This window comes from Panthera leo, chromosome A2 (assembly GCF_018350215.1).
Source record: "Panthera leo isolate Ple1 chromosome A2, P.leo_Ple1_pat1.1, whole genome shotgun sequence".
In the NCBI taxonomy this organism is placed as follows: domain Eukaryota; kingdom Metazoa; phylum Chordata; class Mammalia; order Carnivora; family Felidae; genus Panthera; species Panthera leo.
In genome coordinates, this window is record NC_056680.1 from 139,528,902 (window position 1) to 139,545,892 (window position 16,991).

Below are 16,991 nucleotides of genomic sequence, written 5' to 3' on the forward strand. Positions count from 1 at the left end.
TTCCAAAAGGTGAGATTATGAAATATTTGATCTGTACCTCACCAGCTAGCTTATTAAGTAGTTTAGTATTGGGAATATTTTAAACAGATGGAAATACATATTGTGGTAGTTTCTCATTATTTTTTTTCCAGTTGATCACCAGTGGGTTTGCCTTCCTGAGGCCTTTTTAAAAATCACAGAATATAGGCAGGGTTGTTTTTGCTTCTTTATAGAATATTAACTCTGTGGCATGGTCATGAAGCATAATAATATGATGAGAAAAACAGACCAAGAATGAATATGCTTGTAGGGAGTGTCAATATACACACTATGGAAGCCCAGAAGGGTCTTAGGTGGCCTGGTTTCTGAGTAAAAAATTAAATTATTTTTGTGAATAATTATAATAAATTTCTATTGAGGCTCTTTCATCACTTATAGCAAAAGATGGATGCTTTATATTCAGATAGAAAAATTCCTTTAAGTTCATTTAAATCAGATGATAAAAGGAACTCTAGAATTGGAAATTTGCTTCTGTAAAAGAAATCATAGAATCTTGAAGCTGGAAAGTCTTTAGAACTTACCTGAGACCATCACCCATCTGGCTCTTAAATAAACACATAACTTCTAAGGAAGCTTCTAAATCTAAAATGAAATGATTTCTATGAAATAGTAGTGATATAGACGAGGAAGTCCTAACACTGCCTTGTGCTGGGAACATTATATTATTGTCATAAATTATCATAATTTTACACTTCTGTTGTCTCTATGGGAATAGCTTGTTTTCAAATGAAAATTTACCTAAAATATTTATATTTCTACTAGAGTTGTTTGATAGGTTTGCTGATTGTTTGCTTAAACTCTCTTAGAAAACTTACGAATATTTGGAACACAAAATGATACCTCCTTTTCATTAATTCTATTATAGTAGATGGATCATCAGTTACAGTATGTGTGGCCTCTAATGCCAAACTCTAATCCAGTTACAGTTGTGTGGTCTCTAATGACAAACAGCTGGGTTTATATCCACATCTCCACCACTCACTATTATGTGCAGGTTTGGGCAAATTGCCTAACGACTCTGTGCCTCAGTTTCCTTATCTGTAAAATAGGGGAAAGTGTATCATAGAAATTAAACATCATAATCAACTAAAGTACTTAGTGTAATGCGTGTCACAGGTAAATATTCAATACATGTTACTTATAATAGCTATCAAATTCAACAAAACAAATATTTATTGAGGATGTGCTGCGGGTTTAACTCTCTGCCAAACTTTGGAAGGGGAGGGAGTGATTTGTGTTGTTTCTGGAGAAGTCTAGAATGCATTGTTTAAAAGCAGCAAACTCCCTGAGGGCATGGATCCTACTGTCTTGTGTCTCGCACTATGCCTGGAACATAGCAGACACTGAACACATATTTTTGAATGAATGAATAGGATGGTCTGAAAATCCTTAGGGAAAAAAAAAATAATAATCACTGAGAACTGGTGGGCCAGTGTTTCTCCTTTGTCTTTCTGATTTAGTAGAGAAGGCAAATGTATACAGAATGCATCTGTATTTCAACAAAGTATTTGACAGTATTTCTTGATGATGGTCTTGTTATCAAAAAGGAGACGTTAATACTAGATGGTGATGTATTTCGGAGGATTTGTAACTGGATAAACAGCTTTTCTTGAAGGGTGCTAAATAATAGATCAGTGTCAACCTGAAGTCCTCCCTGTCCTGTGCCAATTTCTGTTCAACGTGTCATTATTAATAGTGCAGATGGACATATAGAAGGCATGCAAACAGATGTACAAATAGAACAATACTTGCAGGGATAGAAATGCATTAGATCTTAGCAGACTGGAATAAAAGTCAAATCATTGAAAAAAAGAAAAAAAAGAAAGAAAGAAAGAAATGTAATAGCGTTAAATACAGAGTCCTGCACAGAATTTCCCAGCAATGATGTGAGAAAAAAACATGAGATGTAAGATTTGGGCCAATAGGGGTCCAAATCAACTGTCTAACATGATAGCCTCCAAATTAATCTGGGCTTAGGTTAAATTAACCAATCTATAGTGTCTAGGAAAAAGGAGATGGTCATCCCTGCTTAATATTGTGTTGTTGATCTGACTACAGCTATTGTGCTGCCATCAGAGCCCATGGTCCAGAGCCACTTTTAGAAGGAAATGGAGAAATGAGTGTGTTTACAAGCAATCAAGATGGCGGAGGGAGGTGAACCCACGGCACAGGAAGAAAAGTTGTTCAGCCTCGGGAGGAGAAGGCTCACTGGAGACTTAACAGCCTTCCTGGGGAATGATTTAAGGGCTCTCGTGTAGCAGAGGAACAACAGTTTATCAGTGTGACTCCGGGGAATAGAACTAAGATCATAGAACAATGATTTGAAGAGATGGATTCAACTTAAATGTTTTTTTCCTAACTGTTAAAGCTGACCGAAGGGCTCTGTGGGGATATAGTAAGCTTCCTGCCACTTTGGTGTTGAGGGCTGAGACTAGACGATTACTTGTTCGCCATGTTGTAAATGGAATTTACAGGTAGAGCTATCTAATGGTCAACTCTGAAGTCTGGTGATTCTAGAGAAAAGGAAGAAGAAGGAAATAATGAATATGTCAGAGTGTCTGTTCAAGGGTGAGGAATTGAGCTAAAATTGCCAAACAACCCCTAGAATTCTCATTCCTCATTCCAGAGGAGTTCAACCACAGAATGATAACAGGTAATGTTTGTTGACTACTCACATCAGACATAGTTAATGCAGTGGCTAATCCAGAGGGCAAGTTTTGAACAAAGTTTCAATTGCTACACCCAACTGTCTCCCCCAGAAAGATATCAACGGCTTGTATATGATGTCAAAATAAACTATGAAGAAACGCAATGACTCATTATTGTTTGAGCTTTGAATGGGAAACGATTTGACTTGAGCCCCAGGCAGAACTTCTGTCATGTCAAATGAACCTGTATATACAGTAGTATACACATATATAGTATATACACATATAGAGTAGTATACATATACATGTATAGTACATAATAATACTTTTATTAAGGTCTAGAGACATTTCATTTTTATTGTTATTGTAGTTAATTAATATAGTCAAAACATTTTTTACTTATCCTAAACTCACTTGTGTAAACTAAATGTAGCTATTTTATTGTAACCGACCTTATTTTCTTCAAAAGCTGCCACTCACTAATTAGAGGAAAATGGAATTTTGGTCTCATGCAGACAAATAGAATAACTTAGGTAACAAACCCTGTGCTTGGATGATTCAGGTAAATGGATCAGTCTTTCAGACTGCTGTTCTTTCCCAAGCCAAGGAAATCCCTCCACCAGATTTCACCTGCTTTACTATAAACTTTGCAAATTTCTCTCTTCTCAAAGTCACCAAGGTCCCTGGACTGCCAGGAAGTGACCTATCTCACCACCTGTAGGGTTCAGCCTATGAGCCAGATGCCAGGCCAGTTTTCTCGAAGGCTTTATAAGCTTTGGCTGCATAAAGTCAGTTTTAGTTCCTTCCAAGTGGCCAGTCATATCTGATTAGGTGAATATCATTCTCATGTGTGACACTTTATCTATGGCAGTAAATATTCTTCAAGGATATTAATTTTAATAACTGTATGGTTTTCTATTGCTTAGATATGCAATAATGTCTTATCCAAATTTTTTATATGTTGGACACTTGATAAGTGTTGGACACTTTATTATTTCTACTGTTTTGGCAGCTAAATACAGCTGAGATGACATTTTCACATAACAGTTTTTTTGTCCACATCTCTGATCATTACTAGAAGATAGATTTCTAGAATTAGAATTATAAACAAATGGTTGGACTTTTTAAAAAATGTATTATCATTCTTGCCTGTGATAAGGCCACTATTAATAAGTTGCCTTTTCATGGATCATGCTTGCTCTGTTCTTTTCTATTCTACGTTTATATTCCTCTAGAAACCCACCTACTGATGAACTTAGATCTCCTTCCTGTTTTTTGCATCATTTTCACAAACTAGCACACATCTTTCTATATCTCTGTTGTAATTGAATTTGACATGGAAATCAACAGTATAGAGTAAAATATCTAATGTTGTAATATTAAAGTAGAGATAAGAAAAACTAGCATGACAGGTCTTATCACTGGCTATTTACCTAGCAACTAAGCTTCAGTTAAACTGGAAGCGAACTTGCAAAAACACAGGACGTAAAAACACAAGGTGAATCTATTAATTTGCTAATTTTAAGAGTAGTGTATATTTGATTATTCAATTATTTATTCAGCCAACAGTTAGTGAATTCTTATCACATACCAGATATCATACTTAGATAGTATTGGTCTAGAAAGGAATATGTCCATTTTTCTTAGATCTCTTCTAAAATATCAGGTTGTGTCTTTTTGAGTCGACATAAAAGTAGCATTCGTCTTCTGGACTAAGTGTGTATGTGCACTTGTGCATGTGCAATTCATCAGCAGGGCATGTCGTGCTAAGGAGGAAGGAGAACAAGGAGAATTGGTCCAGTTCTCCCTGTCATTTACAGGATTACACCATGCAGAGGGAATTGCTGTAACTTATTACTTATAAAGTTACCTGTGTCAGTGGGGTGAACCCAATTCTGACAGAGAATTTTAGTTCTCTCTGAAATCTCTTGGGGATTGATTGACTCGCTGAAAACAGTCCCATGAAGCTGTTGATCTGATTTGCCACTTGGTGCTAGAGGGTTCCGAAGAAAGCAAAAGTGTGCAGCCACCAATAAATACCAAAGTTATGACAAAATTTTATTTATATTGATGTCAATTTATCTTTAAAATTGCACATATAAATGGTCAAAATGCAGGAAAATAAAAATGAACATTCTTTTCAATGTAATAACTGTATTTTCTTGACAAAACCAAAAAGTAAAAATCCTCTTTAACTATTGCCTTTCCTCTGATAGGACAAATCCTGATGATTCTCTCTGGGACCTCCAGTAAATGAACACATCACTCGAAAACCATAGCAGTTTCAAGGTGAGAGAAAATTGCCTCAGGGTCTCAAGGTTCCCCATTTCACACAGCAGTACCTTCGGGATTGGATTTGAGCTGACTGTGTATAAAACTGTGAAGAAATCTAAATTTTACTATATTTCCTTTTTCTTATTCCCTCTTATTACCATCCACTAGACTTGGTCTCAGACCCTCTGCCATCTTGTGCACTCTCATGCTCCCCTCAGTAACTATTCCAAGAGATCCTAGTTCTGCACTGGGGACCAGTATAGTGTTGTTGACATTTTAAAAGGGACACTGGAAGACGGAACAATAAGCCGTAAAGGACAGAGTCTTTCACTGATGCAACCGAATGACACTGAGGTGACAGATGCTGGGGGCAGGGTGATATTTATGGACACAAAGCCCTTCCTTGCATGGAAGTGAATTGTACACTCTGGGAACTGTTACAACCAGCCCTGTTTAGAACCCACAAACTTATCAACAGTACAGTGTTAGCATGGAAAATGGATTGGAGGTAGTTTAGGGAATCCGATGCAAAGAGGTATCATGTACCCATGTTCATTCCTGCAGCTTACCTCACAACACTATCCTAACCTCCTGGTCACTTCAGTCGGGCACCGCCTGGCATGCTGATCCACTTTTTAAGGACAGTAATGTTTAGACTCCATGACGCAAAGTACAGAATGAAGGCAAGTGTAGGACGCCCCAGACCACCCTAAGCAACACAAAGCCTTATTGCAGGGAGCCAAAGATAAAGATTTATGTGTCTCTGGAAGCTGTTTTTTTATTTTTGGAAGTTATTGTCATTAAGAGCTGGCTGTTAAGAGCAAGATCAAAGTGTTGTGTTGTTTTTGTGTGTGTGGGGGGGGGGGGTTGTTTTCCTGCAGCTTTGGAAAGACCTTAAAAATGAAGGTACCTGTGATCTGTCCAGACTCTACTTATTAGCTCTGTGACTCAATAATGTATGGCTATTATTATAATCACCATTGTTATTATTATCAAAGATTTTCTAAAAAACTTTTTTTAATGTTTGTTTATTTTTTAGAGAGAGAGAGACAAAGCATGAGCAGGGGAGGGGCAGAGGGAGGGAGACACAGATCCAAAGCAGGCTCCAGGCTCTGAGTTGTCCACACAGATCCCAACACTGGGCTTGAACTCACAAACCATGAGATCATGACCTGGGCAGAAGTCAGACGCTTAACTGACTGAGCCACCCAGGTGCCTCCTACCAAAAATTTTCAAAAACTTACATGACCACCAAATTTCCCTTTTCCCACTACCTAAATCTAGGATTTTACTAGGCTTACCTGTAAAGTACACTAATAATTACTGATATCTGAATAATACATTTAGCACTTGAAAATCCTAAATTTGATTGTTTGGGGGAGGGTATGGGAAAGGGCTTTAGAGGTCCCATGAATTCTTCAAAATTTTATGCAGAATTTTGAGTGGGCATGCATCCCTCTGGAGAGAGAATCCATTGCTTTTCATCAAATGTGTTCTTGACCTTAAGGAAGGTTAACCAGCGTTCTACTTTTTTCTTGTTTAAATATTTTTAAGTTGAGTATAGTTGACACACAATGTTACATTATTTTCAGGTGTACAACACAGTGACTCAACAACTCTATGTTATGCTATGCTGTCCACAAGTGTAGCTACCATGTGTCACCATACAACACTATTGCAATGTCATTGGCTGTATTTTCTACGCTGTGCCTTTATTCCCATGACTTATTCCTTAACTGGAAGCCTGCAACTCCTTCTTCAGTCCCCCCCTGCCGCCGCCTTTTTCTCCTCCCTCTCTGGCAACCATCAGTTTGTTCTCTGTATTTGTAAGCCTGATTCTGCTTTTTGTTTGTTTATGCATTTGTTTTTTTAGATTCCACATATGAGTGAAATCATGGTATTTGACTTTCTCAGTCTGACTTATTTCACTTAGCATAATAGCTTCTAGGTCCATCCATGTTGTGGCAAATGGTGTGATCTCATTTTGTGTGTGTGTGGCTGTGTAATATTCCATTATACATATCCATTCATCTATCCATTCTTCTTTATCCATTCATCCATCAATGGTTAACTTGTGCTTTAAATGAAAAGGCCAATTTCCCAACATACTTGCTCCAATTAGTTTGTAAGCAGCTACGTATGGGAAATAAATCTCACTAGAGGGCTTCTCCAGAACAAGACCGGGAAACCATTATTTAGGAAGTGTCAGTTCATTTCTCTAGACTGAGAAGTAGAGCACTTGTGAATAGGTCTTAAAGGATGTCAAAATATTGTTCGGCTTTTCCTCAGATTCCTGGTTGGTGCTTTATTTAAATAATCTTAAATAAAGGCGGGCAATAGACCGCTGCCAGCCTTCAGCTGGGATTGAATCCTGGTCATTTTAAATTTGAGATACACATAAATAACTCTTCTCTTTGCTCTTCTCATTGCATCGTGATGTCTCTAGATCTATTCCAATCGTGCTCTTTGATGATCTCTATGACACTTTAGAGCACTTGCACACAGATCTTTATTTCGTCCTGGGCTTTTAGGAAAAGGTTGGAGACAGCTTGTGTAAGACGGGTTGTTCCCTGTGGTAAGGGTTTCTTCACTGTTTCTACCCTAGGCTTATTATGGATACAAAACAGTTAAGAGTCTTAGGTACCCTTCTTCTGGATGGTAGTTAAAATGACATTAAAAAATAAAAAGCAAAACTTTCCACAGATCAACTCAGTTCTTTAAGGAGCCTAGGGTATCTCAGGTACTGGAAGTCCAAATTTCAAGCAGGGTTAGAACTGAGCTGGTGATTTAAATAGGTAAAAGGCTCTGGATCTCATTACTAATCCCAAAGCCATGCAATCCCCCTATCGCCGCAGTGATACCAGTGAGAGAGGCAGCAGGCAATACCACAGGTTGAACTTCATGATCTAATCGTGCCGTCTGAAGGACTCTATGTGTGTCTGCTGGTAATGAGTCAACAACTTTTTTTCCACTGAGAACAGCCATTTGCTGTAGTTGACTAGCAGTGGAAGTAGAGAGAAAAGATAGAAAAGGAAAAAGAAAGTAAGTAAGATATTTTCTTCCCTCAGAAAACTAATAACCCAAGTGAGAATACAGAACACAAATACGTGAAAAATTTGCCAGGCAAATACAGAAGGAGTGGAAATCCAGATACTGGAAAAATATTATAGAAGAGGAGATATTGGCAGATAAGGAAGGCCAGAGGGGAACTGGAGAATTTCAGCAAGGCTTCCATAGGAGGGACGTCTTGAGCCAGGCCTGACGTAGCGTATGGGGCATGTGCATGGAAGAGCCGGAGGGGCTTGCGAATGAAGAAGGAGAAGATGCGGAAGCAGAGAGGTGAGAAAAATGAAGCCAAACACAGAGAGGGCAATCAGATTTGTCTCACTGGACAAAAGTCTCCATCCCTGAGTACAATGGTTAGTTTTAAAAGCAGGGCCTAGCTTATTTTAGGGTTTTTTTTTTATTAACTCATTCATTCATTCTTTCATTCACACAGTTATAATAGAGACCACGGACCTTGAGATGGTGCTTCTCGGGCACTGGAGACACAGGCTAATTCTCTGATCTTATTGGGTTACATTCTAGGGGGAGGAGATAGACAATGAACGAATAAGCAATTAATAAAAAGTAAAATACTACTTGAGTGTATTTGGCAAATAAGACCCCTAGAGCACATATTGGCTTTTTGAGAAGACTAAGATATCACCGTGTGAGGAAATACACTTACTGGATGTCGTTACTCTCTCACGGGCAGTCTCCCAACATCACTACTATTCTCTCTTTAATGTTCCAAGATGATAGTAAGGGCACTGGTGCAGAACAACAAAAATACAATGAAAATGATGCTATCGAGTTCACATGCAGTATGTCCACAGGCCAGGCACCCTGGCTATCAGCACGTGGAGAAGTTTGAGTTTATCTAAACTTGAGCAATGAGAAGTGGTAATATCAGCTGTGTTTTGAAAATCGCCCAAGGAAAACCATTTTTTTTTCTCCTTGGAAAAACACACAACGATGTAAAGTTTCAAATAGGTAATACGTTTTGGCTCATAAAGTACCACTAATCAAAAATGATTTCATATTGATCATTAAACCTAGTCATAGAACTATTTTTATTTCTACACTTACTAAATTTTCTCTCTCAAGAAGAGAGAGCAACTGGCCCAATAGTAATGAGAGACACTCACTCCTTTAATTTGATATTTGGAAGAAATAAACCAATGAGAAGTAATCTACATTTTTGTGTCTATCTTCGGAGAGGATGGGCCAGTCAATAGCAGTGGCTTGTAATGGACAGAACTATGCAGGAGAATGAATAGGGGCTCCATGAGATGGCTGGTCTCTGCTCTGGGGATGGAATTAAGAGGGTCCTTATTTCAGTCGTTCAAATGATGCTCTGAGACCATAACACCACACGATGTTCCCTGTAAGACCAGCCAGAAAACAAAAATGGGGACCAAACAGTAGCCATGTGAAGGTTCAAGTCAAGAAGCAGCATGGGCGTCGCTGCCATAGTATTCTTATCTTGTCTGAAGGAGAGTAATCCAATCCTAAGACCCTCCCACTTTGGGAAAAGTTTGGAAGACTAGCTGCTAAAAGGTATCTCTCCTCATTTACTATCCAAAACACTAAATAATTAGGCACCTTTTTGCTTAACTTCCCTTTGTTAAAAAATGCTCAACTCAATTCAGGAATCCCACAGGCCAAAGCTACTTTGTTGCAAATGAAAAAAAGATGCTGCTTCCTTGGGGCGTGTGTAGCACTCTGCCAGACTGTACAACTCCATTAGGGGAGATTTGGCTGGATTCCCTCAGCCAGGAACACTTGTGTAGTGCACGTCCTGCCCAACCGTTTGTGGTGGGTCTGATCTGGTTGAAACAAGAAAGTGCATTAGGAAGAGTTGAAATAGGAATCAATAAATTATGTAAATAAGCCCCAAAGCCTCTCCGTTTTTTTTATTCTTCTTCGAAAGCACGAGTTCATTTTTACTCTGCTTATTGTTTTCCAGGTTAATGCACCTGCTGGAACTGCCCACAACTAAGCCTCCCTTAATAAAGTTGGTCTTTACCATGCCTGTAGAATTGCCACGTAGTAGCAGTTCCAGCGTCCCCAACTGAGGCTCCCTAACTAATTAAGGATGCCCTTCTGCCAAGGTATCAGAAAGGGTCTTTCCGTGGCCAGGAATGCAGGTAGCACAAGTCCATAGAGTTAGATGTCCCACAGTATCCGGAGAACCCATGTGGTCTATCACCCAGCTGAGCCAGTCAGTAAGGAAGTTCTCCAGATGCCTAAAGCTGTTTTTGTCAGATTAACCCTCTCCTGTCTTATTTAAAAAAAATTTTTAAATGTTTATTTATTTATTTATGTTTATTTTTGAGAGAGAGAGAGAGAGAGAGAGAGGTGGGGGGAGGGGCAGAGAGAGAGGAAGACACAGAATCTGAAGCAGGCTCCAAGCTCTGAGCTGTCAGCACCGAGCCCGACGCGGGGCTTGAACTCACAAACCGCAAAATCATGACCTGAGCCCAAGTCAGACACTTAACTGACTGAGCCACCCAGCACCCCATCCCCTGTCTTATTTTAAAGTTCTGGAATTTTGAAACCTGTTCACTTCATATGTGAGACTAGACAGTAATTGCTCACGAAGAACAGTGTTTGAAGTTCTCAGTTCCTTCTGTTTAAAGTTTCGTTCACAACTTCTCTATTTGCTCTGTTACACTTCTTGCGGATAAGGCAAGGCCACTGCATTTGTGACATTTTGTTCTCTCTACTTTAATTCAACAAATGTTCATTGAGAAGCTTCTCTGGGCCAAGCCCCTTCTAGAGTCGTAAGGGGTGGAGAGATGAGTGAGGTAGAGCCCTTCCCTCAAAGGGAGTGTAAAGTCTGTTAGCAGAAGTTGAACACAAAGCCAACTCAAACCTTTACTGATGTGAGAAAAAGAATACATCAGCAAATAAGCAAACGCAGCAGGTATAAAATTAAAAGGTAAGAATGTGAAAGGCTCCCTGTTCTCTATTCCTGTCTCTGTCTTCCTTCTTCTTGGTCTGAGTTTCTAATGTACTTCTCATGTGCTGTGTAGAGCAGTGTCTTCAGAAAACTGATGGGCTGAAATTAGTGTAAGTCAGAAGCGTCGAAAAAGTGTGTTCTTATTAGCCTAATGGCAGCCATTAATGAAAAGGAAGTCCAAAATCAGAAAATGCAGACACCCAAATGGCAGGTAGTTAAAGGTGTCAAAGGTTAGGATGGGCTTCATATGTAAAACGGATTAAAATGTTGACTACCTTTGTGTTTGTTAAATGAAGAACGGTGAATGCATTTTAGTTTTTCATTTTGCATCTTCACATTAACTGTATATACTGTTCTGTGTCGTTTGGTGATAATAAGAAATTGCCTCTTTCAAATTTATATCCAGTCATGGATACTAATGATGACCCCGATGAAGACCATCTTACAAGTTATGATATTCAGCTCAGTATTCAAGAATCCATTGAAGCCAGCAAGTCTGTATTTTCTTCTGAAAGGTAACATTCAAATTGACTATGCTCAACAAAATTTCTTTATGGCATTCATTTTGTTGTCATTTCATTCATTTAAGAGACAGCTCAGAGCTTGGAGCCTGCTTCAGATTCTGTGTCTTCCTCTCTCTCTGCCCCTCCCCCCACCTCTCTCTCTCTCTCTCTCTCTCTCTCTCTCTCTCTCTCTCTCTGTCTCTCAAAAATAATTAATTCAACAAATGTTCATTGAGAAGCTTCTCTGGGCCAGTCATAAAATGACTCTTCCTGACTTCTCCTCTAGGGAAATGCTTACTCTTCTTCTCCGGCAGGGATTCCAATGGCTTTACAAGGGCCACTGTGCATAGGTTTTAGCAGTATGATCTTCCCCAAATCCCACCTCCTGTGGAAGATGGAAATAACCTAAATGGAAAGTTCTTAATTGAATTTGGTTGTATAGGATTGCCTATTTTTTTAAATTAATATAGAATCAAAATATCAATAAGTAACTTGAAAAAATTTGCAAGTACAGTTTAGACAACTAAATAGGTATACAGAGATCTGTTCTGAATATTCCAGAGCCCACTCTGCTACTGACTCAGACAGCCTTCGTAAGTAATGTATTTCATTTCTGGATCTTCAAAATATGAAAAATAATATGGATTAGGCCCTAAGTTTAATGAATGGGAAGAATCGAGGGCTTTTAGTAAAAACAGCAATATGTAAACCATAGCCTATTTAATTATCTACTTTCCAAATGACAGAAGTTAACAAATTATATACAAAATTGATGTTTATGTTAGCAGGAAGGAGTTATAGAGTCTGAAACTGAAAAAGTAGATTTCTGTCTTGAACAACACACATTTCACTTCTGATGAAAATAAACTTTAGTTTACATTCTTTTATAGTACTTAGAATCCTGTATTCTGAAATTTAGTAGTGCTTTCATTTTTTTTAATGTTTATTTATTTTTTGAGAGAGAAAGACACAGAGCACGAGCAGGGAAGGGGCAGAGACAGAGGGAGACACAGAATCCGAAGCAGGCTCCAGGCTCTGAGCTGTCAGCACAGAGCCCTACATGGGGCTCAAACCCAGGAACTCCAAGATCATGACCTGAGCTGAAATTGGACGCTTAACCCACTGAGCCACCCAGACACCCCTAGTAGTGCTTTTGAATAAATTCACTTCTATAAAATTATTGCTTATGAGCTTCTTAAAAATGGACATGGTACCTTTAAACTGGGTCTCTTTCGTTTTTCCCTTATGCCCAACAGAATTCCCAAGAAGGCTTTAACAACCGTAAAATGCTAACAGATGTTTCTGCTTAAAAGAGTTGAATCAATTTGTTATGAAATACCTTGTTTCCTTAGAATAAACACACACACCAGAGAACTGCCGTGAGGGTTGGGCCAATGACTGGAATTTGTTCAGTAAAACACTCAACCTCTTTTCACTTGTAGATCCATGGATTAAAGACTCTAACATGCAGTGTTGGATCATAAGCTCCCAATTAAGCAATTATTAATTAGCAATTATTAAGTTCAAAGCAACATTTACTGAGCATAGAATTTTTAAAGTTGGAAAAAGCCTTAGAGATCTTCCTATGTAATCCCATCATTTTAGAGATAAAGAAACCACTACGCAGAGACACTAAATCACAAAACCCGAAACTAGCTCTCCTGACCCCGACTACAACTGTTTAATTCTTTATCATTGCTTAGAACTCATTACAGAGACAGTGTTATAATCTTCTATTTTGTCATCTGTACTAATGTGCCTAGGTCTGGTGTATCACAACTATACTGTTCCTGATTCCTGAGCATTTACGTTTTTAAAGGAGACAAACTTAAGTTAGCTGGTTATCTCAGTTGGTTAGAGCATGGTACTAATACAGTAGATAAAATCAGTTGCGTGCATTTCCTGTAGATCGTGATAATTAAAATCATGTACAAAAACTCAATATAAGTTAAACGTTTGGGTTTTTTGAAGTACACCACTAGGATAAATACGGCTTATTTTTCTTTCTCTGGTAGGTTTGTACCACTGAGTGATCAAAACAGAAAACTTGTGGAAGCCATAAAACAAGGTAAAATGGGTGTATTGCCTAGAATGGGGCAGGTTGAAGAATTCACGTTGCCAAGACAGAGATTTGTTACCAGCCGGTATGTTTAATTTAGGCCACATTCTTGAGCTCCAGGAATATGTGAAGTATAAACATGCATTGGATGAAGCTGATGAAAAAGGATGGTTTCCATTGCATGAAGCTGTGGTTCAACCCATTCAACAAATACTTGAAGTTGTTCTGGATGGTAAGAGAACATAAAATCTCTTTGACCCAACAGAAGCAAAAGAAGTTATGAGTGATCCCATAACTTCCCATAACATAAAAAGCAAAAAGAAAGAGCAGAATAAAAGATAATTTTGCACATGGGAAAGAGAATACCCATGTTTTACACTCAGAATATAAGAACCAACACATTTTGTGAGTTTCAGCGTTCGCCCTTTGAATCCTTCTATGAATGTGATACAGTTGGCACAAAGATGTGGTTGTAACCTAAAAGTAATAAAAGCTTGTATATATCATGAATTAATTGATCTAAATATAAAACTTTTTGCTTTTGGGAGTCAGCATTTAATTTTTCATCTTGAACTATGTCTTCAGTTAACAGTTTCCAAAAGATCATTATCATGCACAAGTATATTTACAATATTTTGTACTTATATTGCACTAATTTTTTCATGGTGGAAACATGAATCAGTATCACAGTGAATCAACTTCACTGTTAAGTGAATTGACAGAGGGTTAAGTATTAATAATTTTGATGTTCTAAGATAATATTTGTCACATCTAAGCAAATTTATTTTATTATTATTCTTTTAATGTTTATTTCTTTGAGAGAGAGAGAGAGAGAGAAAACATGAGCAGGGGAGGGGAAGAGAGAGAGCGAGACACAGAATCCAAAGCAGGCTCTAGGCTCTGAGCCGTCAGTACAGCAGGGCTCCAATTCACAAACTGCGAGATCATGACCTGAGCCAAAGTCAGGTGCTGAACCAACTGAGCCATCCAGGCACCCTTCAGCAACTTTTTAAATGTCTTGTAAGTGCCCTGTCTTTCAACCCTCAAGGGTGCTCCCTCGTTCTGTGCTCTAGGAGGCAATCCTTGCTGCTTGATAATTGACTATCCAGCCAGCCAGCCAGAAGAAAACAAACAGCTAAACGGAGAGACAAATAGATGTAGAAGGTGGTGATAAACATGGTATTTCTTTTCTAACATTTTCGGACAGTATTCAGATACATTCTCATTCTGACATTCACAGATTTTATTTGACAAAAATCAGTTTCAGGTGCAATTTAAATAATAATACAAAGGGCCAGGGAGTTATTTTACAATTTGTATTTTAAAAAAAGAATATGCAATCCACTAAAAAAATAAAAACAACCTTGGAACACAGATGTTGGTTTTCTAGCTGTCGAGTACATGCTCCTCTATGTATACTCACCATCCTTTGATAAACTTTAATCACATCTTTTAATCTTTCCTTGCCATCAGTTGACTTTGTCTAATCCAAAGTATGTAATGTTGAATTACTCTGATCTTTGTAATATCCTTTAAGATTTTTAACTTTATACAATACTTTCACATCTCAGCATCCTACCAGACACTCTGGGAGTTCAAGACCTCTGAAGGAGAAACACCCTTGACTTTGGCAGTCAAAGCTGGTCTGGTGGAAAATGTAAGAACTTTACTAGAAAAGGGAGTGTGGCCAAACACCAAAAACGACAAAGGAGAGACGCCACTTCTGATTGGTAAATGATCTTCTTTTCTAGAACTTTCATAGTTTGAGACAAATGAATATTTAATAAGTATTTATTGGAAACCACTATGTATTGAAGTTATGTGACCTCATCTCCTTCTCTTCCCTGAGCTCCTCCCCTAACACCCATCTCATCTGCCTTACGATTTTGTTTTTTTAATCCTACAAAGAGGTCCAATGTGAAAGATCCTTCAGCACCAACTAAGTGCCGGATCCAATCTTGGAGTTTTGTGAAGCCAGAAGTGCCAGTTCTTTTTTTTTTTTTTTTTAATGTGTATTGATTTTTGAGAGAGACAGACAGAACGTGAGCGGGAGAGGGGCAGAGAGGAAGACACAGAATCCGAAGCAGGCTACAGGCTCTGGGCTGTCAGCACAGAGCCCCATGCGGGGCTCAAACTCAGGAACCATGAGATCATGACCTGAGCCAAAGTCGGACACTCAACCAACTGAGCCACCCAGGTGCCCTGAGCAGTGCCAGTTCTAAAGGAAGATTCTCTAGGTGGTGTCCAGTTGTAAGTAAGGTTGCATGTGCAGCAGATAGCAAGAAGAAAGAAGCAGAAAGAGGGTTGGAAAGAGAGATTGAAGGTCCACATCAGAACAATGAAGCGTCAGCAGATTCTGATCACATAGATGCAGCAGTGGGCACCTATGAAGGGGTTCACAACTATGACACAAGGAATGATGGTAAACCTAAAGCTGTCATTTGTCAGTTTCTTCTCAGTCTGTGCATCCTGCTATTTCTGTTGACCAATAAAAATTGGCAAGTCTGTTTGTAAAAGTGAGATGAGATTAACTACAAATGACCAGAGATAACATTTCCTGTCATGTAGAGTTGTGGAATTTGTTACAATAACTGATGCTTTTTAGAAGTAAACCAAAACTCTTATCCTGGGCAGGTTCTATACATATGAAATGCATATTCACCTATGGTTACATCACCACTATTAATGCGATCTGTATTATTTTTAAAGGCACTTGCCATGGGGTATTTGCAATGACATCCATGTATGTGTTGTTGTTGCTATAAATAATTCTATAAATATCTGTAGATCTTTAATTTCTGCAAAAAAAAAAAAAGCACACACCTTTCCAGAGTTTGTATACTACCTTATTTTGCAAATGTAGAATTATTCTCTACTTGCTATCCTTAATTCACTTATGTAAAGCACAACTAAGTCATGATTATCCCTCATTTGATTTCTTTTTGCTTTTAATGCTTACAACAGAGCATTCAGTATTTATATATATTTCAAAGTTGCATGTGTCAGTTTCTCTACTCCAGAAATATCTGAAGTATGGGAAAGGAAGTTGATCATTATGTTATCAGAGTCAAAATAGAATTAACATTCAGAAATAATGTTAAAAGCTAAATGGTAAGAGGCGCCTGGGTGGCTCAGTCAGTTGAGCGTCCACCTTCAGCTCAGGTCATGATCTCATGATTCATTGGTTTGAGCCCCACGCCGGCTCTGTGCTTATAGCTCAGAGCCTGGAGTTGGCTTCAGATACTGTGTCCCCCTCTCTCTCTGCCCCTCCCCCACTTGCACTCTGTCTCTCAAAAATGAATAAACATTTAAAAAATTTTTTAAAAGCTAAATGGTAATTTCAAAGAGAAGACAAAAGTCTCAGGAAGGAACTTTTCTGAAGGTGTTCATTTATGTCCCCATCATCCACATACCTGGGGAAAAATTTTTTTCTTGGGTTACCTTCTCCCAGGACCTTCTTG

The 16,991-nt window shown here is 38.5% G+C and overlaps 1 protein-coding gene across 4 annotated transcripts in view; it reads left to right on the forward strand.

Moving 5' to 3' along the window:
- The window catches only part of ASB15 (ankyrin repeat and SOCS box containing 15), a 58,480-nt gene that overhangs the window by 28,608 nt on the left and 12,881 nt on the right, over nt 1-16,991 (forward strand). For 3 of the 4 annotated variants that reach the window (XM_042923351.1, XM_042923357.1, XM_042923353.1), the window contains 6 exons: nt 4,904-4,976; nt 8,030-8,300; nt 11,375-11,483; nt 13,487-13,539; nt 13,631-13,762; nt 15,102-15,260. In XM_042923351.1, the coding sequence (XP_042779285.1) occupies nt 8,270-8,300; nt 11,375-11,483; nt 13,487-13,539; nt 13,631-13,762; nt 15,102-15,260 (484 nt within the window). In that variant the 5' untranslated portion in view covers nt 4,904-4,976; nt 8,030-8,269. The remainder of the gene's footprint in view (nt 1-4,903; nt 4,977-8,029; nt 8,301-11,374; nt 11,484-13,486; nt 13,540-13,630; nt 13,763-15,101; nt 15,261-16,991) is intronic. The other variant, XM_042923361.1, reaches the window with a different exon arrangement.